Source organism: Sinohyriopsis cumingii, chromosome 16 (genome assembly GCF_028554795.1).
Source record: "Sinohyriopsis cumingii isolate HCF-2022 chromosome 16, ASM2855479v2, whole genome shotgun sequence".
In the NCBI taxonomy this organism is placed as follows: Eukaryota; Metazoa; Mollusca; class Bivalvia; order Unionida; family Unionidae; genus Sinohyriopsis; species Sinohyriopsis cumingii.
The window spans coordinates 55271045-55293432 of record NC_142976.1 but is presented as its reverse complement, the minus strand read 5'-3'; the positions used below and the strand labels follow the sequence as shown (position 1 = coordinate 55293432).

Here is a 22388-nt window from a genome sequence, read left to right as displayed (position 1 = left end):
TCTCTTGGTGATGGTCGGGTTTATACATTTTTTTATTTTGAATGAAATCAATTTGCAGAAGATAATTTTGGAACTGTGCATCAATAAAATACAAAGTAAAATAAACTAGTGATAAAATTAGCGAACATGCTGTGATGAGAGAGAGAGAGAGAGAGAGAGAGAGAGAGAGATTCTTACCTGTCGATGCCTGTCTAGGATGTTGCCAAAAAATCTGTAAGTATCAGGGAATCCCTGGGACCTAGCACACTCTCTGACACTGACCACTCTGTGTTGTTCTGGGTGTAGTACTCGGCCCTATGGGATAAAACAATATCACTGTAAACCGTCATCCTTAAATGAGACAACATACTGGGTCTGTTACTCCTCATCTGTCAACAGATTTGATTTCAAATGTCTTGGTCATTCTAGAATTCCAATACAAACTTAATTTCAAATAAAAAATTGAAACTTAAATAGGACATTTTTGTTTGGTGGAAATAATTCACCTAGTTAGTGCTGAAAGCCTGAACTCAAGTTCAGCCTTAAGAACCCTGGCAATGAAAATAAAGAAAGAAATGAAAGACATTAAATATAATGCTGCTAAACACCACTCATTAGGAAAGCTAGGTTATAAAATATAATTTATTTCTTTTTATGTCCTGCATTCAAAATGTACAGACAAAAACATATGCAACTTTAAACTGAGGAAATACTAAATGGTACAGTATCCAGTATCAAGTAAAATCTGATAAAACTCAATATCAGCACACTTTTTCTTTCAATATATAATTAATTTGCAACCCTCAAGTTACAAATGTTCCCTCATGTTGAAAATGTACTTATGTTTTTTGTTTGTTTTGAATTTCTAATGTATTGATAATAAATGTTCAGCTGTGTTTTTATATATATTTTTTTTCAATTTTAAGCTGGAAGGGTTGTGATTAAACCAAAAATATTGGAGTTCTGCAAGAATGATTGTTTGAAACATGTACAAAGTAGCTCTAAGAAAGCAAAATGTGCTTTTATATAGTAACTGCACCAACCTGTTTGCCCATAGGCTCAGGGTTGGTGACTGTGGTACTGAAGAATCCATCCCATTCCAGTCGCCCATAGAGTCCCGCCCAGTGATTGTGTCGATTTCCTGTGTGAGGTAGACACCATGGGATCAGTGTGTTAAACTGTCGGTCCATTGGGTCACATGCCTTGCCCTCTGCACAAGAACACACCCCTCGGAGGTCACCAGTTGAAGATTTCCCATTCCGCTTGTCATGATGGGTGTATCGTCTAAAATAAAAACATTACTGTTGAAAACATTTGGACAGTATGAATCAGACCTGTGTCTTCAGCAAGAAAATGTCATTACATTTGGTTCTTTTTTTTTCTTCTTTTGAGCAGTTTCAAATATCAGATACAAAAAGTAATTCAGTCTTTATTAAAACATTTGTGTTTAAGCAGGGGAAGACAATGGTAGTCAATCAAATGTTAAATGAATTTCGGGCAACTTTTTCAACCTCCAGTCAGGCACACATCTTTTAATTGTAGATTCAAGAAATAATTTCATTTCAACGGGAATTAAGTTAATTCAAACAGAATAAAATTAACTTTGCTCATATTGTACCAATTTATGTATCTTTATGATGCTGATTTCATCAATAAAAATAAAGTTAATGGATTTTTTTGTAGCTATTTTAAACATTTCTACAACCTAGTTACCATGTCAATTTATGATATTATCAGATAGATATCAAAATTAATACTTCAATTAACACTCCATAAGTCGCTTACAATTTTTTGATTTTATTTCCGTCAGAGAGCCTGACTTCAATATTTGGCAAATCTCTCCAGTCAGAACCTGGAGCAAGAGGAATGTGTTGCATTCTGGCATGAACAAGTGCACTCATCTCTTTACAGATGTGGTCTCGAAGTATTGGCTGATGCTGCCTGCCTCGAATCTGAAGAAAGGAATAAACAAAATAAAATATTAGAGGAGAACTTTTAGCGGTGGAATTTTAGTGTACATGGTTTGACACAAAAGGATTAATGTGTATCTCCGACCATATCGCATCATGTTTCACATATACCACATCTCATGGCTTCACAAATGATGTGTGTGTTTTGGACTTTTTATGTAGCTTTAACAATATTTCAGTCATACTGCTACGATGTCTGCAGCGTGGCAGTTTATAGTGATGTCAAGCACTGGGGCATCATGCCGCAGTCATGTAGCATCATGTCCCACCCAGTCACATTATTCTGACACTAAGCCTACCAGTCCTAACACTAAACTCTTAATGCTGAGTGCCAAGCGAGGCAGCTATTAGTACCATTTTTAGAAGTCTTTGATATGACTCGGCCAGGGTTCAAACCCGCGACCGCCCCCCATCCGAGTCAAATGCTCTAACACTTCACAAATGATGCAATGACTATGTAAATTAAAGATGTTAAGTTCAATACATTCAGTCAGTTCACTACACTTTTATATAGTTTCATAGAATAAAATCAGAATTTCTGTTGTATGATAAACAGAATCTATTATCTCTGCTTATTTTTAAACAAAACGAAACACATTGAATAATTTTAAACTACTACTACTTCCGACAACTTGCAAAAGATTTTAAAACTCATTTCATGAATTTCATTTTATGCACTTGTACAAGATCCTCTATAGATTAGGAAATCTATTTTTAGAATCTTAAGCTAAATGAGATAATCGGTATTATGCATTCTAAATACAGCTTGCTCAAATGTAATTTTGTCTGCCACAAGTTCTGTAAGTTATCCCTCTGCATCTTAATTAGAAATCTCAGTTGAACATTTCCAACAGATAATTTTAAGATGTTATTTTTCTTTCTGTTGAAAAGCAGATGCAAGGATCCTTTCACTTCATAATTCTTACAACCAGATCAGATTCTATTCTAGAAACTGAAATGGCTGGTGGGTTGGAGGGAGAATCCCCCCTTTTTGGCACAATGATGCAATTTTCTAAATATAGGGGGATACTTAAGTAAACAAAGCCAGGACTTGCAAACATTATGCATGACTTGTGCATTGCTAAAGTTTTTGGCACGGTTTTGTGATATCTGCATGACCACTGGAATCATGCATTTTAGAAAAGACTGATAGATTAAACCGTGAATGGTATTTCGACTCTGACCAATTGCTGGAAGTGGGACTGTGTGTCCCCTTGGTATGAGATTTCCTCTGCCTTTGCTCCATTCTTGATCTCTGGCAGATCTGACATGGTATCTCGGACTGTGATTGTTCTGAACGGTGCTGACTCAAGACGGGTGATGTTTGAAACAAACTGAAAAAAAAAAATAATGGCCCTTTTTATTATGTTATTTTGATCTGACACTAGAAAGGTATTTGTGTGGCACAGATGACACCATCAACATGGTGTGATTAAAACAAGCATGCTTCAACATGTACGGACAAAGTTCAACAGGGATCAAATTTTGTCTGAAGATTTTGAAAACTGATCCTGATCCAAGCCTTCTTAAAATAAAGCTCATGCCAAATTATGTTTGTAACCATTATTCCTGTCCACCCAGTTCAGGCAGACATTATTTTGCTTGTCAAAATTAACATTCAGGATATTTTTCGATCTGTAATATAAAAATTTGTTCTAAAAAATACTGCCTAAATGGTTCCATCCTGAATAGCTTGCCATATAGTCCAAAATAACTTTATAGGAGCAGTGGTCTTTACCACACTGAATGAGTACTCATCCACCTTTAAGGTGCTGGAATGTAGTTATTAGAGTGATTTCATTTACACCAATTATCATGGTAGTAATAATTTAAAAATGAGCAGGCAACCTGTATAGATGGTTCTCCACATTTTCTAACAAAAAGGGTTCCTGCCACAAATGTTAAAAAACGTCTCTAGACCTTTTCCAGACCAAAAATAAAAATTTCCACTCCTAACAATGTGCCAATTTTAGTGACATAATGAGGCTAAAATATTTTTTAAAAAAATGAAAAGATGATCGGTTCCAGAATGGCAAATTAAATCAAATCAAACAAAATTAAAATGAATTTTATCACAAGAGCTGCCAACCCTCCACTTGCAATTACTGAAAAGTGGGATAGAAATGAGTGAAAAATTATATGATTACACAAGCTACTTACACTCTGACAGTCAGTACTGCATTATATGAAAATCCCAAAATAAAACACATTATTAGCACTGATTACATGTACAATTTTATCTGCAGAAAAATTTACTGATATACACAAACTTCACGCAATTTGTCAAAATATGATGCTGCGACAAACTTGAGCTTCCTCAACTGGGCTATAGTAAATTTGTTTTCAAAACAGTTCAGGCTTCTTGCCTGCTGGGTAATCTTGGTGAATAAATTGTTGCAAATTTTTTGCGCCTAAGAAGGTACTAAAGTTTGTCTTATTTTTTCTCATAGGAAATACCCTTTCACTGTCACTGTTGCATAGGTTATATTCAACTAGAAAACTCACAAACAATGCTTCAGCATTGGTAACTATCAGGACTCAAGTGGATGGGATGAAGTATTCCAGAGCTGAAATCTGCTGGGTGTGCTCTCAATTTTCCCAATATCTATATGCTTTTTGCTAGCAGTGGGCTTTTTCACATTGTCTCTGCCACAAACCCACAGGGGCTCGAATCGTTTAAAATTTATCTTTCATACATGTACTATATAATAATATTATTATATACAACATGTATGACAAGTAAAGCATAAGCAATTATACAAGCCCCTGTGCAAATTCAAAATTCTAAAATTTGTGGAAAACTCTTGTCCAAAAAGCATAATGTATATCAATGTCTGGTGGCTGAGTTCTAGGCCAAATTTTGGTGTATTCCAATCTATACTTCACTTTGTGAAATAAATATCTTTTTCTTTGGATGTGAAAACATTTTAAATGTAGTGAAGCTTAATTGTGAAGTGGTATTACCCTGAAGATGAAACGCCGAATGGTTAACTATTAGTGGTGTTGGTACATGCATGAAAATTCTGTCTTCATTTAGTGTTTGTTTTAATAAAATACAGTTGCTATGAGTATGTACATGTGCTGTCTGTCATACCTTCCTGTTATCAACCATGACAGTCAGTTGCATGGCCTTGGGAGAAAAGACGTGAAGTGGTTCTGGATAATAAGGCAGTTTCTCCCCAGGAGCGGCAGCCAATACAATAGCTCTGAAAAGAAAAAAGGTTAAGTTAATATATTATTTTTTAAATATCAAAATGGTGTTACTGCTGCATATATGATGCAGACCATGTCAAATATCTACATGCTCATTGCATTTGCTTAATCAGTCATGACTGATATTTGCATCTTTCATGACTGACATTTGTCAAATCTGTCATGACTGCTATTTGTACAACCTTTCATGACTGACATCTATCTAATCTGTCAAGACTGATATTTGTAGAAACTGTCATGACTGATATTTGTATAATCTTTCATGACTGATATTTGTCAAATCTGTTATGACTGCTATTTGTATAACCTTTCATGACTGATATTTGTCTTATCTGCAATAAGTGATGTTTGTATAAACTGTCTAATCTGTCATGACTGTAGTTTGTCTATTTTGTCATGTCATGACTGATATTTGTATAATCTGGCAGGACTGATATTTGTTTAATCTGTCAAGTCTTACATCTCACTCTGATGCATAGGCAGTGAATGGTCAACAGATCAAAGTTATTTGTTGAAACTGACAGGATTAACACGGGCATGAAATGGAAAAGGACATCAATTTTGAGAACTTAATCTTACATGAGTTTATTACAAAATAAATATCTTCAAGACACATATTTTGAACCTGGACCTGTGTGCAGAAATCACTGAACCAATTTATGTGACTATAGTACTTGAGAAAATTAGCCAATGCAGAAGTCAACCAAAATCACCTGATCATAAAACTTGGGAAACGGTGATCTAATTTTCATTAACAGACATATTATTTCATATGAAAAATAGAGACCTATGTAGTACTCCACATTAAAAATCTAAACATCTAATGACCAAATGACGTAGTACTTCATATGAAAAATAGTGACATGTAGTACTCCACATGACAAATCTAAACATCTAATGACCAAATGACATAGTACTTCATATGAAAAATAGTGACATGTAGTACTCCACATGACAAATCTAAACATCTAATGACCAAATGACATAGTACTTCATATGAAAAATAGTGACATGTAGTACTCCACATGACAAATCTAAACATCTAATGACCAAATGACATAGTACTTCATATGAAAAATAGTGACATGTAGTACTCCACATGACAAATCTAAACATCTAATGACCAAATGACATAGTACTTCATATGAAAAATAGTGACATGTAGTACTCCACATGACAAATCTAAACATCTAATGACCAAATGACATAGTACTTCATATGAAAAATAGTGACATGTAGTACTCCACATGACAAATCTAAACATCTAATGACCAAATGACATAGTACTTCATATGAAAAATAGTGACATGTAGTACTCCACATGACAAATCTAAACATCTAATGACCAAATGACATAGTACTTCGTATGAAAAATAGTGACATGTAGTACTCCACATGACAAATCTAAACATCTAATGACCAAATGACATAGTACTTCATACAAAAAATAGAGACATATGTAGTATTCCACATGACAAATCTAAACATATAATGACTAAATGACATAGTACTTCATATGAAAAATAGTGACATGTAGTACTCCACATGACAAATCTAAACATCTAATGACCAAATGATGTAGTACTTCATATGAAAAATAGTGACATGTAGTACTCCACATGACAAATCTAAACATCTAATGACCAAATGACATAGTACTTCATATGAAAAATAGTGACATGTAGTACTCCACATGACAAATCTAAACATCTAATGACCAAATGACATAGTACTTCATATGAAAAATAGTGACATGTAGTACTCCACATGACAAATCTAAACATCTAATGACCAAATGACATAGTACTTCATATGAAAAATAGTGACATATGTAGTACTCCACATGACAAATCTAAACATATAATGACCAAATGACATAGTACTTCATATGAAAAATAGTGACATGTAGTACTCCACATGACAAATCTAAACATCTAATGACCAAATGACATAGTACTTCATATGAAAAATAGTGACATATGTAGTACTCCACATGACAAATCTAAACATCTAATGACCAAATGACATAGTACTTCATATGAAAAATAGTGACATGTAGTACTCCACATGACAAATCTAAACATCTAATGACCAAATGACATAGTACTTCATATGAAAAATAGTGACATATGTAGTACTCCACATGACAAATCTAAACATCTAATGTCATTACAATCATTGAAATGGCTCAAATATTGAAAGTTATGTTATTATACTCATTGCAAAATGGTCTACCATACATTAAATTTGTTACATAAACTTCATATATAATTCACTCTTATAACATCTTCTATTATGTAACTACATGTACCCTGATTTACCAACTGTAATGATGTTGTCCAAATTTGTCGTTGTAATGACAATTTATCCAAATTTAACAAGTGTAATCATGTCTCCTAGTTACTATATTGCTGATATGTTCTAGATTTATCAGTTGTATTTAGATAAATCCCAAATTACCATCTGTATTTACATGTACCCCAATTTATCAGCTGTACCGACATCTACCTAATTTTATCAGCTGTTCTGACATGTACACAATTTACCAGCTGTATTATGATGTATCCCAATTTATCAACTGTATTTACACATGTTCCAATTTGCCAGCTGTGCTGACATGTACAACCATTTTATCTACATGTGCCCCAATTTACCAGCTCTATTGACATGCGTTCCAATCTGCCAGCTGTATTGACATGTACAACCATTTTATCTACATATGCCCTGATTTACCAGCTGTATTGTCATATATCCCAATTTACCAGTTGTATTTACATGTGCCCCAATTTACCAGCTGTCAAGATTAATATGTGTAAAGAGTGACCAGCCATCAAATCACACATTTTGGTCTACAAGCAGAGATTTGTCTATTAGTAGTTTTCCAAGTTCCTTAACTATCCTAAGGCTAAAAGTGGTTAGAGTAAATGGTTTTAATTTGCATGAATTCATGTTTTACTACAAGGTAAGTCCTCTGTATACCTCTGACCTGTTGGGTTCTCTACCATGTCCGACCTGCTGGGTTCTCTACCATGTCTGACCTGGGTTCTCTACCATGTCTGACCTGTTGGGTCTTGTCTTTTGACTTCCGGGTGAGGGGAGACCAGTGGTGTTTTATTAAAAACACTAAGTCATTTTGCAAGCTAAGGTCTTTATCTAATAAACACACTCTAAAGTTCTGTCCACCTCTACAATTTCTACACTATCATTAAGCTACATGGCTTCTTGATATCATTATCCTCTCATTATATCTATAAGGTATTCTACCTGGGGGGTTTTCTGACTATAACTCTAAGTCCTTTTATGAAGTTTCTCTGTTTAGTTCCCATTTCGTATTTCAAACTTGTATCTAGTTCTCGTTCTCTTCTACTATTCTCTTGTGTGTGCGTGTGTATTATATATATAAAAATCCCACACCCCACTGTCCTTACATACAGAATATGATTGATCAACCATTACTACATGAAGGACAGCCCTTTCCCATTAGATGATACCATATGTGAATGGTGCTGAAACAGCAGGAATATGACCCAGTTACCTGGATTTGTCAAAGCCTTCCTGAAACCCCAAAACTGGACCTGATATTGACGTTTTCCAAATTTCACAACCAACCTAAATTAGTTAGAAACCTATTATTGGCACTGCTATTCTGTTATGCCCAAACAAACTTGTATATTTTAATTTTTTCCCACATTAAAAATCCCTTTGGTCATATACTTGTTATCAAATTGGTCTCACATTAACTTGAAACTACTTCAGTTGTTAGCTTGTCAGTTAACTAAATTGTCCATGATGGATCAACTTCAGCAAAATAATGGCACAAACAAGATAGTTTACTTGAATTCTGTCAGAGACACCAACGTTTATCTTTTACACAGTGAGGTGCTGTTAACTTTCATGAGATAATAGGTTTGGTCACTAATCTTCTTTTACCTGCACTAAAAATAAAGCATAAACCACTGGCATGCAGAGCATACTGGTCAATACACCCACTTTGCATCCATGTTGTTGTTATAGGGTTTAACACCATTTTTTCAGCACAAGATAGGCTATACATGGCGGTCAGTATAAATGGTGGATGAAGAACCCCTGAAAACCCTGGAAAGAACCAGTGACCCACATGAAGCTATTGGCAAGCTTTCTCACATACCCACATTGGCCAAGCCTGAGACTCAAACCCACGCAGATAGAGATGAGATGGCAGTATCCATAATGGTGAGCACTTTAGACCACTTGGGGTCCCCTTGCATCTTTGCAGTCTTTGGCTCAAGACACAAACAGCATGTATCAAGATTAATGGTAACAATTTTTATTATCTTCGATTCTGTGTGCAATCAGGGCAAAATGTACTTTATAATATTTACAATCAACTGGATCTTATAAGGCCTCATTTCAAGATAGGCTATACATAGCAGTCAGTATAAATGGTGGATAATGTACTTATTAATATATTCCTGGATCTTATAAGGTCTCATTTCAACTTACCTTCTTCTGGTTTGAGCAACACCATAACTGCCAGCTTGGAGGACACCAAATGTGCACTGGTAGCCCATTTGTATCAGACACCGCATAGCTAGCTTCAGTACCATGCACCGCTTATACGACACAAAATTACGCACGTTCTCCAGCAAAAAGAACCTAGGCCGATAGTAGTCACAGTAACTCAGGTATGACACAATCAGAGAATTCTGAAATGAAGAGAGGGACAGCATGAGTGAAACAACCCAAGTCAATCCATTCTTGCCAACTGTGGCAAAGTAATAGAGATATAAAAGAAAAGGTGGGATTTGTTTGTGAAATCACTGCAAAGTAATGAACATGAAATTTGGTTCAGAGTAGGATTAGAAGTCTTTGTTAAAAACCCCATGTAGATATATTGACCCACTGTGGAGGAGTAGCAATAACAAGATTTTCAATATGGCTGCTGTGGTGGTCATATCTGACATCAGTTTTATTTAGGACCAACTACACACCATAAAAAGTATTTTAGTGAAAACCCTATGATGATTTGACCATCCATTCAGGATGAGTAGTGATAACATTACTGTCAAGATGGACAGTGGTGGCCATATTGGATGTCAGATCAACACTATTTTCATTTAAGACCAACTAGATATCGTGAGAAGTATTTGAATGAAAACCCCAAGTTGATATGACTACCCATTCAGAATGAGTAGCACTAACAAGATTTCCAGTATGTGGACTGTGGTAGCCATACTCATACATGAGAACCTCCTGCATATGAGGGTTTTCGTCTCAGTTTAGGGGTGTCTCCCGTCCATAAAAAAATCTCATGCAATGCAAACTTTGTGAAAATTTAATTTTGTCCATTTTTTTTTTCACACTTCAGTTTCATTGTATTATATTTATGGTAATACTGCCTGTAATCATGTGATCACACTGATATAAATCACACTCTTATATAAATCAAACACCGATATAAATCATACACTGATATAAATCACACTCTTACATAAATCAAACACTGATATAAAACACACACTCATATAAATCAAACACTGATATAAATCATACTCTTATATAAATCACACTCTTATATAAATCAAACACTGATATAAATCATACACTGATATAAATCAAACACTGATATCAATCATACTCTTATATAAATCACACACTGATATAAATCACACACTAATATAAATCACACTCTTATATAAATCAAACACTGATATAAATCACACACTGATATAAATCACCCACTGATATAAATCACACTCTTATATAAATCACACACTGATATAAATCACATTCTTATATAAATCACACACTGATATAAATCACACACTGATAAATCATACACAAGTCCAAGATCTAACAGTGTATATGCATATTAAATTCTTTTAATTAATCTCAAAGGCCTTGAAAGTTATGGAGTGGAATCCAAAACGTAATGGATGGACAGAAATGAAAACACTTTTTCCCGCTTTTCATGAAATAACAGCAGGCAAATAGATTAACAGCATAAATTTTACAGCTTCCAATCAGACCTGCCAGCTCTAACAAGACCTCATTAAAGTTGAGTTTCTTCCTGTAAGTTTGACCAGTTTCCAGTAAGGTAACAAAATATCATGTACTGTTACAATGATTACCTGAGAAATACATTTTGCATCAATATTAACATAAGACTTGTAAGTTCCAAAATATCTCAAGATTATAACTAAGGCCCCGCCCCCCCACCAATCCCCAACATTTTTTCAGGTATAATCTACACTGCGGCTTTACTGACCCTGAACTTCGAATATTCTCTGGAGTTAAAACGATTCATCCCACTGAAGCCCTGACAAGGTGGTCCTCCACATAGAAGCTCCACATCACCTTTCTGGGGCAATTTCTGGCCCCTTTCATCTGTCGTTTCTCCCTGGAAACATTAATATTACAGTTATTTGTATGGCCATGTATAAAATCAAGGCAATTAATTTTTCTGAGTGAAATGGAACAGAGTATAATGTACAAGTTACACTGAACCTTTGACCTCAAGCACCAAAGACAGGAATACAACCCAAAACTATAAGATCAGGCAAACAAACAGTCAGACTAAATGGTGTTGAAAATGGACAACTCTCCAAAAAACATATGGCACACAAACAACTAGGCTACAAGATAAGGCACACAAGCAACTAGGCTATTAGATCAGGCAACAAACAACTAAACCAAAAGGTCAGGCATATAGACAACTATACTAAAAAGTCTGGCACACAAACAACTAGTCAGACAGATAGACAAAAGTACTAAAAAGTCAGACACACAAACAACTAGGTCAGACAGACAATTAAGCTAAAAAACTCAGTTACAAGATTAGGTACACAAACTACTAGATACAAACAAACAAACAGTTACAACATTAGACACAAACAACTTAGTTACAAGATCTGGCACACAAACAACTTAGTTACAAGGTCTGGCACACAAACAACTTGACTCAAAGGCCAGGCAGACACACAATGAAACTAAAAGGTTTAAACCAGCTGGTTGGTAAGTAACTTTAAATGCTATAATTTTCCCCATGAATCTGAACTTTGATCGTAAATCACAAACAGAATTCACTCTTTGGAGTAGTAAAAACACATTTCGCACAAATATACCATTTATGGAGAGATTGGTTTCCGACACCAAAATTAGGTACACAAATATTAATTCAAGGTTGACTTCATTTAGGACTCTAAGAGCCTCTGGCATCCCTATGTGCCAGGTTGCGAAAATGTCAACATTCATAAATAGACTGATTCCTGTTTTCAATTTTGAGTACAGCTCAAATGTGTATGTTCATTCTAAGAGTTTGTGTGTGTCTGTGTATGAGAGAGAGAGAGAGAGAGAGAGGAGAGAAAGAATGACTAAGGGAACATTTTTTTAAAGACCATTCCATGTAAACATTGATACACTATGATTTTAACACATAAACAATTTCATTATCTGTTACATATTACATAAGCAATATAGGGATAGTAACTTCAGGAAGTGTTGCTGTGATAATTAAATCAAAGAAAGTTCTCAAGTTCAGTATGTATATAGAAAAGAATCCCTTAAAAAAAAATCTCACATCCATGACCAGCCTGAGCAGTAAATTGCAGTCATCCGTGAAAACAGTACAGCCAGGATTGTTTAACCTGAAAGCCTGGGCTGCCGGTTCTTCCTTCTCAATCGCCCAGCGTGACTCGGCCATCCCTGCCTGATGGAATCCTTCTGATAAACCTAATAATCGATGGTAGATATATTAGTGCAAATTACTGTCTACACTGTATACTGATAAACCTACTAATTGATGGTAGATATATTAGTGTAAATTACCGTCTACACGGTATACTGATAAACCTACTAATTGATGGTAGATATATTAGTGTAAATTACCGTCTACACGGTATACTGATAAACCTAATAATCGATGGTAGATATATTAGTGCAAATTATTGTCTACACAGTATACTGATAAACCTAATAATCGATGGTAGATATATTAGTGTAAATTACTGTCTACACAGTATACTGATAAACCTAATAATCGATGGTAGATATATTAGTGTAAATTACCGTCTACACGGTATACTGATAAACCTAATAATCGATGGTAGATATATTAGTGTAAATTACTGTCTACACAGTATACTGATAAACGTAATAATCGATGGTAGATATATTAGTGTAAATTACTGTCTACACAGTATACTGATAAACCTAATAATCGATGGTAGATATATTAGTGCAAATTACCGTCTACACAGTATACTGATAAACCTAATAATCGATGGTAGATATATTAGTGTAAATTACCGTCTACACAGTATACTGATAAACCTAATAATTGATGGTAGATATATTAGTGTAAATTACTGTCTACACGGTATATTGATAAACCTAATAATTGATGGTAGATATATTAGTGTAAATTACTGTCTACACGGTATATTGATAAACCTAATAATCGATGGTAGATATATTAGTGTAAATTACTGTCTACACGGTATACTGATAAACCTAATAATTGATGGTAGATATATTAGTGTAAATTACCGTCTACACGGTATACTGATAAACCTAATAATCGATGGTAGATATATTAGTGTAAATTACCGTCTACACAGTATACTGATAAACCTAATAATTGATGGTAGATATATTAGTGTAAATTACCGTCTACACTGTATACTGATAAACCTAATAATCGATGGTAGATATATTAGTGTAAATTACTGTCTACACGGTATACTGATAAACCTAATAATCGATGGTAGATATATTAGTGTAAATTACCGTCTACACGGTATACTGATAAACCTAATAATCGATGGTAGATATATTAGTGTAAATTACTGTCTACACAGTATACTGATAAACCTAATAATCGATGGTAGATATATTAGTGTAAATTACTGTCTACACAGTATACTGATAAACCTAATAATCGATGGTAGATATATTAGTGCAAATTACCGTCTACACAGTATACTGATAAACCTAATAATCGATGGTAGATATATTAGTGTAAATTACCGTCTACACAGTATACTGATAAACCTAATAATTGATGGTAGATATATTAGTGTAAATTACTGTCTACACGGTATATTGATAAACCTAATAATCGATGGTAGATATATTAGTGTAAATTACTGTCTACACGGTATACTGATAAACCTAATAATTGATGGTAGATATATTAGTGTAAATTACCGTCTACACGGTATACTGATAAACCTAATAATCGATGGTAGATATATTAGTGTAAATTACCGTCTACACAGTATACTGATAAACCTAATAATTGATGGTAGATATATTAGTGTAAATTACCGTCTACACTGTATACTGATAAACCTAATAATCGATGGTAGATATATTAGTGCAAATTACTGTCTACACTGTATACTGATAAACCTACTAATTGATGGTAGATATATTAGTGTAAATTACTGTCTACATGGTATATTCATACAATTTACTGGCTTTATTCTATGCTGATAAAAGTTAGTGCCCATACTGTATATTGATACAAATTCATCTCTATGCTTGATACGGATACAAATATTTACCTATACAAATCGTCTACATTGGATAATGATCAATTTATTGTTACACACAGTATATTTATACAAATCAATATCAATGCTGAGTATCAATAAAAGTTATTGACTACACTGGGTTCTGATAAAAAATATTGGCAAGTCTGCACATTCTGCAATGAAACATGATGATGTGTTCAATCTGAATTCTGTATTACATCATTTTTCATTTTAAATCTGTAAAGAACTATTGATTTGTCACTCTCCTCTAAGATTTTTCACTCATACAACATCCATGAATCACATCGATAAAGCCCCTAACACTTACCATCAGGCACCATTTAACATATGGACAGGTCCATTATCTAAATAAATTATCAAAATATAATTAATCTATTTTACTTGGATTCAATATGAAATTTTTTACTGTTTGTGCTTTAATCTTTACACTGGATGAATTTAAACATTTAGTACTAGACCCATGCCAGAAAATGTCAATGTCATCTATATTACACATTCTGCTACTGAGGTGAAATTTCTGAGAAGGGCCTTTACAACCAGCACAGGAAGTAGGAATAAATTTGTTTATTATGTGGAAATCTTTCCATATTCAAACTGTCCAAAATATATTATGATATGCTGCCTTCAGTTTAGTGCAAGCTGCATACTTTTCTTGCGATGCTTCACCTGTAGTGCCTAATCAAGGTAATCGTATCATCTGTAATAGCTAATCAAGGTAATCATATCACCTGTAATAGCTAATCAAGGTAATCATATTACCTGTTATAGCTAATCAAGGTAATCATATCACCTGTAATAGCTAATCAAGGTAATCATATCACCTGTAATGGCTAATCAAGGTAATCATATCACATGCAGTGGCTAATCAAGGTAATCATATCACTTGTAGTAGCTAATCAAGGTAATCATATCACCTGTAAAGGCTAATCAAGGTAATCATATCAACTGAAGTAGCTAATCATGGTAATCATCTTGTGTAGTGGCTAATCGAGGCAATCATATCACCTGTAGTAGCTAATCAAAGTAATCATATCACCTGTAGTGGCTAATCAAGGTAATCATATCACCTGTAATAGCTAATCAAGGTAATCATATCACCTGTAATAGCTAATCAAGGTAATCATATCACTTGTAGTAGCTAATCAAGGTCATCATATCTCCTGTAGTGGCTAATCAAGGTAATTATTATCACCTGTAATAGCTAATCAAGGTAATCATCACCTGTAATAGCTAATCAAGGTAATCATATCACATGCAGTGTCTAATCAAGGTAATCATATCACTTGTAGTAGCTAATCAAGGTAATCATATCTCCTGTAGTGGCTAATCAAGGTAATCATATCACCTGTAGTGGCTAATCAAGGTAATCATATCACCTGTAGTGGCTAATCAAGGTAATCATATCACTTGTAGTAGCTAATCAAGGTCTTTATATCTCCTGTAGTGGCTAATCAAGGTAATCATATCACCTGTAGTGGCTAATCAAGGTAATCATATAAATATGCATGAGTCTGTCACTCCATAGTTACTCAAAGCCTGTTATTTTTATCAAGCAAAGTCAGGTTTTTAGGGATTGGCCACGACAATATCTGATCTTGCAGATTTTAAGAAAATCATTATTCAAAAATTAATCTCTATTTTTTACAATATTTTTTATAAACATATGACACCTCTGCATTGATCTGACAAAAAATGATGGAAAACCAACCACAACTCACATAAATTATCTTCTGGAACACTAGAAATGGGCAATCATAGACCACAACTCCTGTAAATGAATATGTGGAATGCTAGAAATGAAATTCTTTGAATATCTCAACAACATAAAGCCATATGCCAGTTCTAAAAGTCAAAAGGATGAGTAATCATGGGCTGAACAACTAAGTATATTATATTATATAATGCTTTAAAACAAACCCACTCAAAATCTCATCAAATATGGTTGAAATCCAATTTTAAACAGTCATGTCCTAAATTATCTTGCACAAACCAAAGTCAGGAGAATGAGCATGTCACTTGTCCAGAACTCTTCTAAATGAGAAGAAAACAAAAACATACAAGGAACAAGGAAGCCTATGCAACAGTGTTCATACCAACCTGCATCAGAATACATGTTGAATTGTTCTGTGGATATTTGGATATTTTTCAACGTAGCTTTAAAAAAATTTCAGTCATATCGCTACGATGTCTGCAGTGTGGCAGTTTTTAGTGATGTCTAGCACTGGGGCATCATGTCGCATGATGTCCCACCCAGTCACATTATCCTGACACAAGGCCGACCAGTCCTAACACTAACCTCGTAATGCTAAGCGCCAAGCGAGGAAGCTGTTAGTACATTTTTGCAAGTCTTTGGTAGGACTTGGACGGAGGTCTAACCCACGACCTACAGCATCCGAGGCAGACGCTCTAACCACTAGGCCACCAGAGCGGTTCTGTGGATATGACAATTACAATAAACATTTGCATTAATTGTCAAGAGCCATAACCAGCCAATCGACAGACTAAACCTATGAAAGCACAGCTTGGTAGGCAAGTGGAGATGTCTTAAAACTGAAAAATGGCAACAATTCAGGGAAATTTGTACTGGAAAACAAAAAACTTAAAGGGACAACTGCAAGAAAAATGGCATTTCACCTATTAAATAGATCTACATATAGGTATTTCGTCAACTAAACAGTTTCCAATTATGTGCTAGAATTGCAGAGCTATGAAGGTTACTAGAACTGTAAAAGCAATGTATGGAAGGATTGAAGAAAAAAAACGACACAGTGATTACTATATGGTTCATGCATCTTGATGCGGAGCTATAAATATACAAGCGAGTCAATGCTATCAAAGTCTGCTTTACCTCCACACCCAGCAAACACGTCTAAGGTCTTTAGTTTCTGGAATTCCACTGTTTCCTCTGGGTTATCCTTCTCTTTTTCTGCATCTGGTGTGGAACTCTTCCCTTTGCCTTTTCCCTTTCCCTTTCCTTTGCCCTGACATTACAAAACCCCATAAAAATACATTTATCAGTGTTACGATGTTATTTAACAAAATTTAAGCTAAGAAATGTACAATGCTCGACTACCTGAACTTGTACTGTTTCATCTTTGTGAATCATGTATTATGTTCAGACTATTCAACCATTTTTTTTTAATTTTAAAAAGTTTTTTTTAAAATCTATTTTCTGATGAGTATTTTATTTTGCAAATTTGTACCGATTAATCTTTAAATAATATTTAAAAAAACCAATAAAAAAGAAAAATATTCCAACCACAGAGACTGGTAGCAAGAATGTTTAAATCAATTCTACAAGTATAAGCATAAATCAGCCATCTGTCATGATCAGTCCTTTACACCATGTTTATGTCCATATACTTTAGATCAAAAGGTGCTAAGGCAGTTGACAACCTTGAATCAAGTGGTAACTGAAGCACATCTATACTATCTTTTATTTAAATTGTTGTTAATACAACTGTACCATCAATGTATTGCAAGTCATGGTGTTACAAGTGGTAAAATTCAAGTTAGATACCTCAAAAGAAAGTGCATATGTGTGATCAGATTTAATCATTAATTTAATTATACATGGCTTTGTGTTTAGCTTGATCTGTGTCAGGCTGCAATTTCATGATTTTTTTATGTGGTAAACGTTTGTACCTTAAGATTTGATTTTTATGTGGTAAACCCCATTTGTACCTTAAGACTCGATTTTTATGTGGTTATCCCCGTTTGTACCTTAAGGCTTGATTTTTATATGGCAAACATTTGTACTTAAAGACTTGATTTTTATGTGGTAAATGTTTTGTACCTTAAGACTTGATTTTTATTTAGTTGTTGTTGTTGTTGTTGTTGTAGAGTTTAACGCCATTTTTCAGCGCAAGATAGACTATACATGGCAGCCAGTATAAATGGTGGAGGAAGAACCTGGGAAAACCCCGGAAAGAACCACTGACCCACGAGAAGCTACTGGCAAGCTTTCTCACATACCCACATTGGCCGAACCCTCGACTCGAACCCACCACACAGAGGTGAGATGGCAGTGATCCATAATGGTAAGCGCTTTAGACCACTCTGGGCCCCTATTTAGTGGTTTTGTTACAAAATCAGTGATGTGTGAGCTTTAGTATTGTTTTAATTAATCTATATACATATTTGATTAGCACATTTGCTGTAATCAATCAATATACATATTATTTAATTAGTACTTGTGTTTCAAGTAATACTTTTAGTATTTTACAGCCTTGTGTTCCTTGGATTAAAACTGCACGGATAAAGTAAGATGTACTTTCAGGAAGATTTATATATGAACAGGAAAGCTTGCTGCCAATGATCAGAAGTATCAATGCTTGCATTTATCATCGTTTGCTTTATAAAGCTTATTGAGATGGATTAAAATTTCAGATTACTTTAAAATAAAAAAAAAACATTACAGAGAATAAAATATAATTTGCTTTCATTGAAGCATTTTAAACAGCAGTTTCACTTGAATGAAGGATCAATGTAAATAAGCATTAAATCCACTTTTCCTTGATGATCTACTTATCATTTAAGTTTTAATAATAATACTTGTCCACTTTTTCTTTAAATTTCAACAACACTAGCACTCGTATGCTTTCATTAAGTTTCAATAATAGTACTTGTCCCCTTTTTCTTTAAATTTCAAAAACACTAGCACTCGTATGCTTTCATTAAGTTTCAATAATAATACTTGTCCACTTTTTCTTTAAATTTCAACAACACTAGCACTCGTATGCTTTCATTAAGTTTCAATAATAGTACTTGTCCACTTTTTCTTTAAATTTCAACAACACTAACAATTGTATGCTTTTGTTAAGTTTCAATAATACTAACACTTGTATACTTTAAGTTTCAATAAGGGCTGTTCCATTGAAACGTACATGAGACCCAGGAATGGCACTTTTAAAGTGGGGTACTCGCCCATAGATGCAATTTAGAATTGTCTTATCATTTTAATATGAACTTTCTGAAATAAAAGTACCCTGGCATATACTTTTAAAAAACTGCCTTCCCTGGGTAACAAGTATGTTTAAATGGAACAGCCCTAATACTAATACTTGTCCACTTTCTTCAAATTAAAAAAAATACTTGTACTTATATGATCAAATTTTTATAATACTTACACTTGGATACTTTAAGTTTCAATAATAATAATTGTATAGTTAAAGTCTCTATAATAATACTTGTATACTTCAAGTTTCAATAATAATACTTGTATACATTCTTTAAGTTTCAACAATAATACTTGTATACTTTCTTTAAGTTTCAATAATAATACTTGTATACTTAAAGTCTCAATAATAATACTTGTTCACTTAAAGTCTCAATAATAATACTTGAATACTTTAAGTTTAAATAATAATACTTGAACACTTCAAGTCTCAATAATAATACTTGTATACTTAAAGTTTCAATAATAATACTTGTATCCTTGAAGTCTCAATAATAATAGCTGTATACTTGAAGTCTCAATAATAATACTTGTATACTTGAAGTCTCAATAATAATACTTGTATACTTTAAGTTTAAATAATAATACTTGCATACTTCAAGTCTCAATAAAAATACTTGTATACTTTAAGTCTCAATAATAATACTTGTATACTTGAAGTTTCAATCATACTAACATTTGTCCACTTTCTTCAAATTTCAAAAACACTAGTACTAGTATACTTTCTTTAAGTTTCAGTAATACTAAGACTTGCAAACTTACTCTTTATATGCTTAATTTTTTTTCTCTTTCGCTTTCCTTACTGACTGCACATATAATTTTTAGGCAGGGAGTGGAACCAGCAGCTACTGGATACCACATACTTCTATGTGCATTGAAACAAAATCAAATGCTTGAAAAATATTTTTCAAAAATGGTTAAAATAAAACATGTATTTTATGACAGTAATGAAATTGGATCATCAAACATTTAAGTTTTTTTTGATTGCTAGGAATTTTTCAGTATGAAATTGGGTTGGGATTTTCTGTATTACACGTGGCTCATTTTTAGCAGGGTCTTTATATTTGTGGTTCAGAGCAACTATGAAATCCACCAAAATTTGTGTTTCACAGAAAAAGTGAAACCACAGTTTTGAAATCTATCTTTTCAGGTGCTTCACAAAAAAATAGCACGAGTCCCTGGAAGGGGCTGACACTCTTCTGGTTTAGAATCCAAGAAATGCCAATGCTGGAGCAACTACTATTTTATTGATGTTTAGTTGGCATATTCACAAGACAAGTTCAGTTAAAATATCTATATCCAGGCATTATCTTCAACCTGGTATCAATGATCGCTGAACTCTGTTTTTGACTCAATCAAGGTACGGCTGGCTCACTATCTAAATATGGTTTAATCTAAAATTTATTAATTTTCTGTTTATGTGTAAGCTCTCTGTAAATTGCTTTGCATATTTATCGTTGTATCTTTACATTTCAGTGACATGCTGTAAAATAGTAGGTACTGAAAGAAAAAATAAATCTAGTAATAATCGGCATTGGAATCTGGAAATCCTTATTTTCCAATACTATTCAATCTTATTTGAAGAACGCTGTTAATGACTTTGTCTCTGTTCTAACACTGTCAAGCAATTAATAAAAAACTATGTATGTATGATTGGGATTTCTAACATAGCTTTAAACGTTTTTCAGTCATATGACTACAATGTCTGCAGTGTAGCAGTTTATAATGATGTCTAGCACTGGGGCATCATGCTGCAGACATGTTGCATCATGTACCACCCAGAAAAATTATCCTGACACCAGGTCCACCAGTCCTAAACTAACGTCTTAATGTTGAATGCCAAGCAAGGCAGCTGCTAGTACCAATTTTATGTCTTTGGTATGACTCTGCCGGGGATCAAACCCACAACCTTCCACATCCGAGGTGGGCACTAACCATTTAGGCCACTGGAGCAGTCAATAATAATGATTTAGCAGTAATTGGTTATATGTTAGCTGTTGTAACAATTTCTAAACAAGCTCCCAAAGTAAGAAGGTAACTGTAGCAACTGTAACTTGATTACCATAACAATGTTTAATTTGTTTAACAGCTTGTCTGCTGTTTTGAGTCTGTGTATTAATATAAGGGACATCTAAGAGAAAAAAAAAATCGGGAGCATTATATGACCTTGTTATAGGCATATTTGTCAAAATTAAGCTCATTATAATGGAGTTCCCCTGAATGACTAAATTTGATCTCACCTTGCCTCTGCTTCCCATTTGTCTGGCGTCACATGGTGGGTCCTCAAAAGTTTTTTTGCTGCTGTCATAAGCCTGTATAATGAAAAAATAAAAAAAATAATCGCATAAACAGAATTGGCAGTGTGGTGAAATCACCTTCACTATACAGACAGAAGTTTCCATTATTGAAAATCTCCAAGACTACCAGAAGTGACGATATCTTAAATATTTATCAATTGATAAAATGAAGTTAAAAATTCATACATTTACTTTTATTCTGCAGGAATGCAAACTACCCCTGCCAATGTATTATCTACCCCTGTCAATGTATTATCCAAATGAAGAGTAAAACTACCCCTGCCAATGTATTATCCAAATGAAGAGTAAAACTACCCCTGCCAATGTATTATCCAAATGAAGAGTAAAACTACCCCTGCCAATATATTATCCAAATGAAGAGTAAAACTACCCCTGCCAATGTATTATCCAAATGAAGAGTAAAACTACCCCTGCC

General features: G+C 33.9%; 1 protein-coding gene across 1 annotated transcript in view; it reads right to left on the bottom strand.

The window, feature by feature from the left end:
* Positions 1-22388, bottom strand: part of LOC149780448 (DNA (cytosine-5)-methyltransferase 1.S-like) — a 101505-nt gene that overhangs the window by 2230 nt on the left and 76887 nt on the right. The window contains exons 27-36 of the mRNA XM_089937387.1: positions 21896-21967; positions 17547-17679; positions 12721-12872; positions 11410-11541; positions 9645-9847; positions 5044-5155; positions 3134-3283; positions 1765-1931; positions 1023-1263; positions 178-294 (exon numbers count right to left, since the gene is read on the bottom strand). Of these exons, the coding sequence (XP_089793513.1) occupies positions 178-294; positions 1023-1263; positions 1765-1931; positions 3134-3283; positions 5044-5155; positions 9645-9847; positions 11410-11541; positions 12721-12872; positions 17547-17679; positions 21896-21967 (1479 nt within the window). The remainder of the gene's footprint in view (positions 1-177; positions 295-1022; positions 1264-1764; positions 1932-3133; positions 3284-5043; positions 5156-9644; positions 9848-11409; positions 11542-12720; positions 12873-17546; positions 17680-21895; positions 21968-22388) is intronic.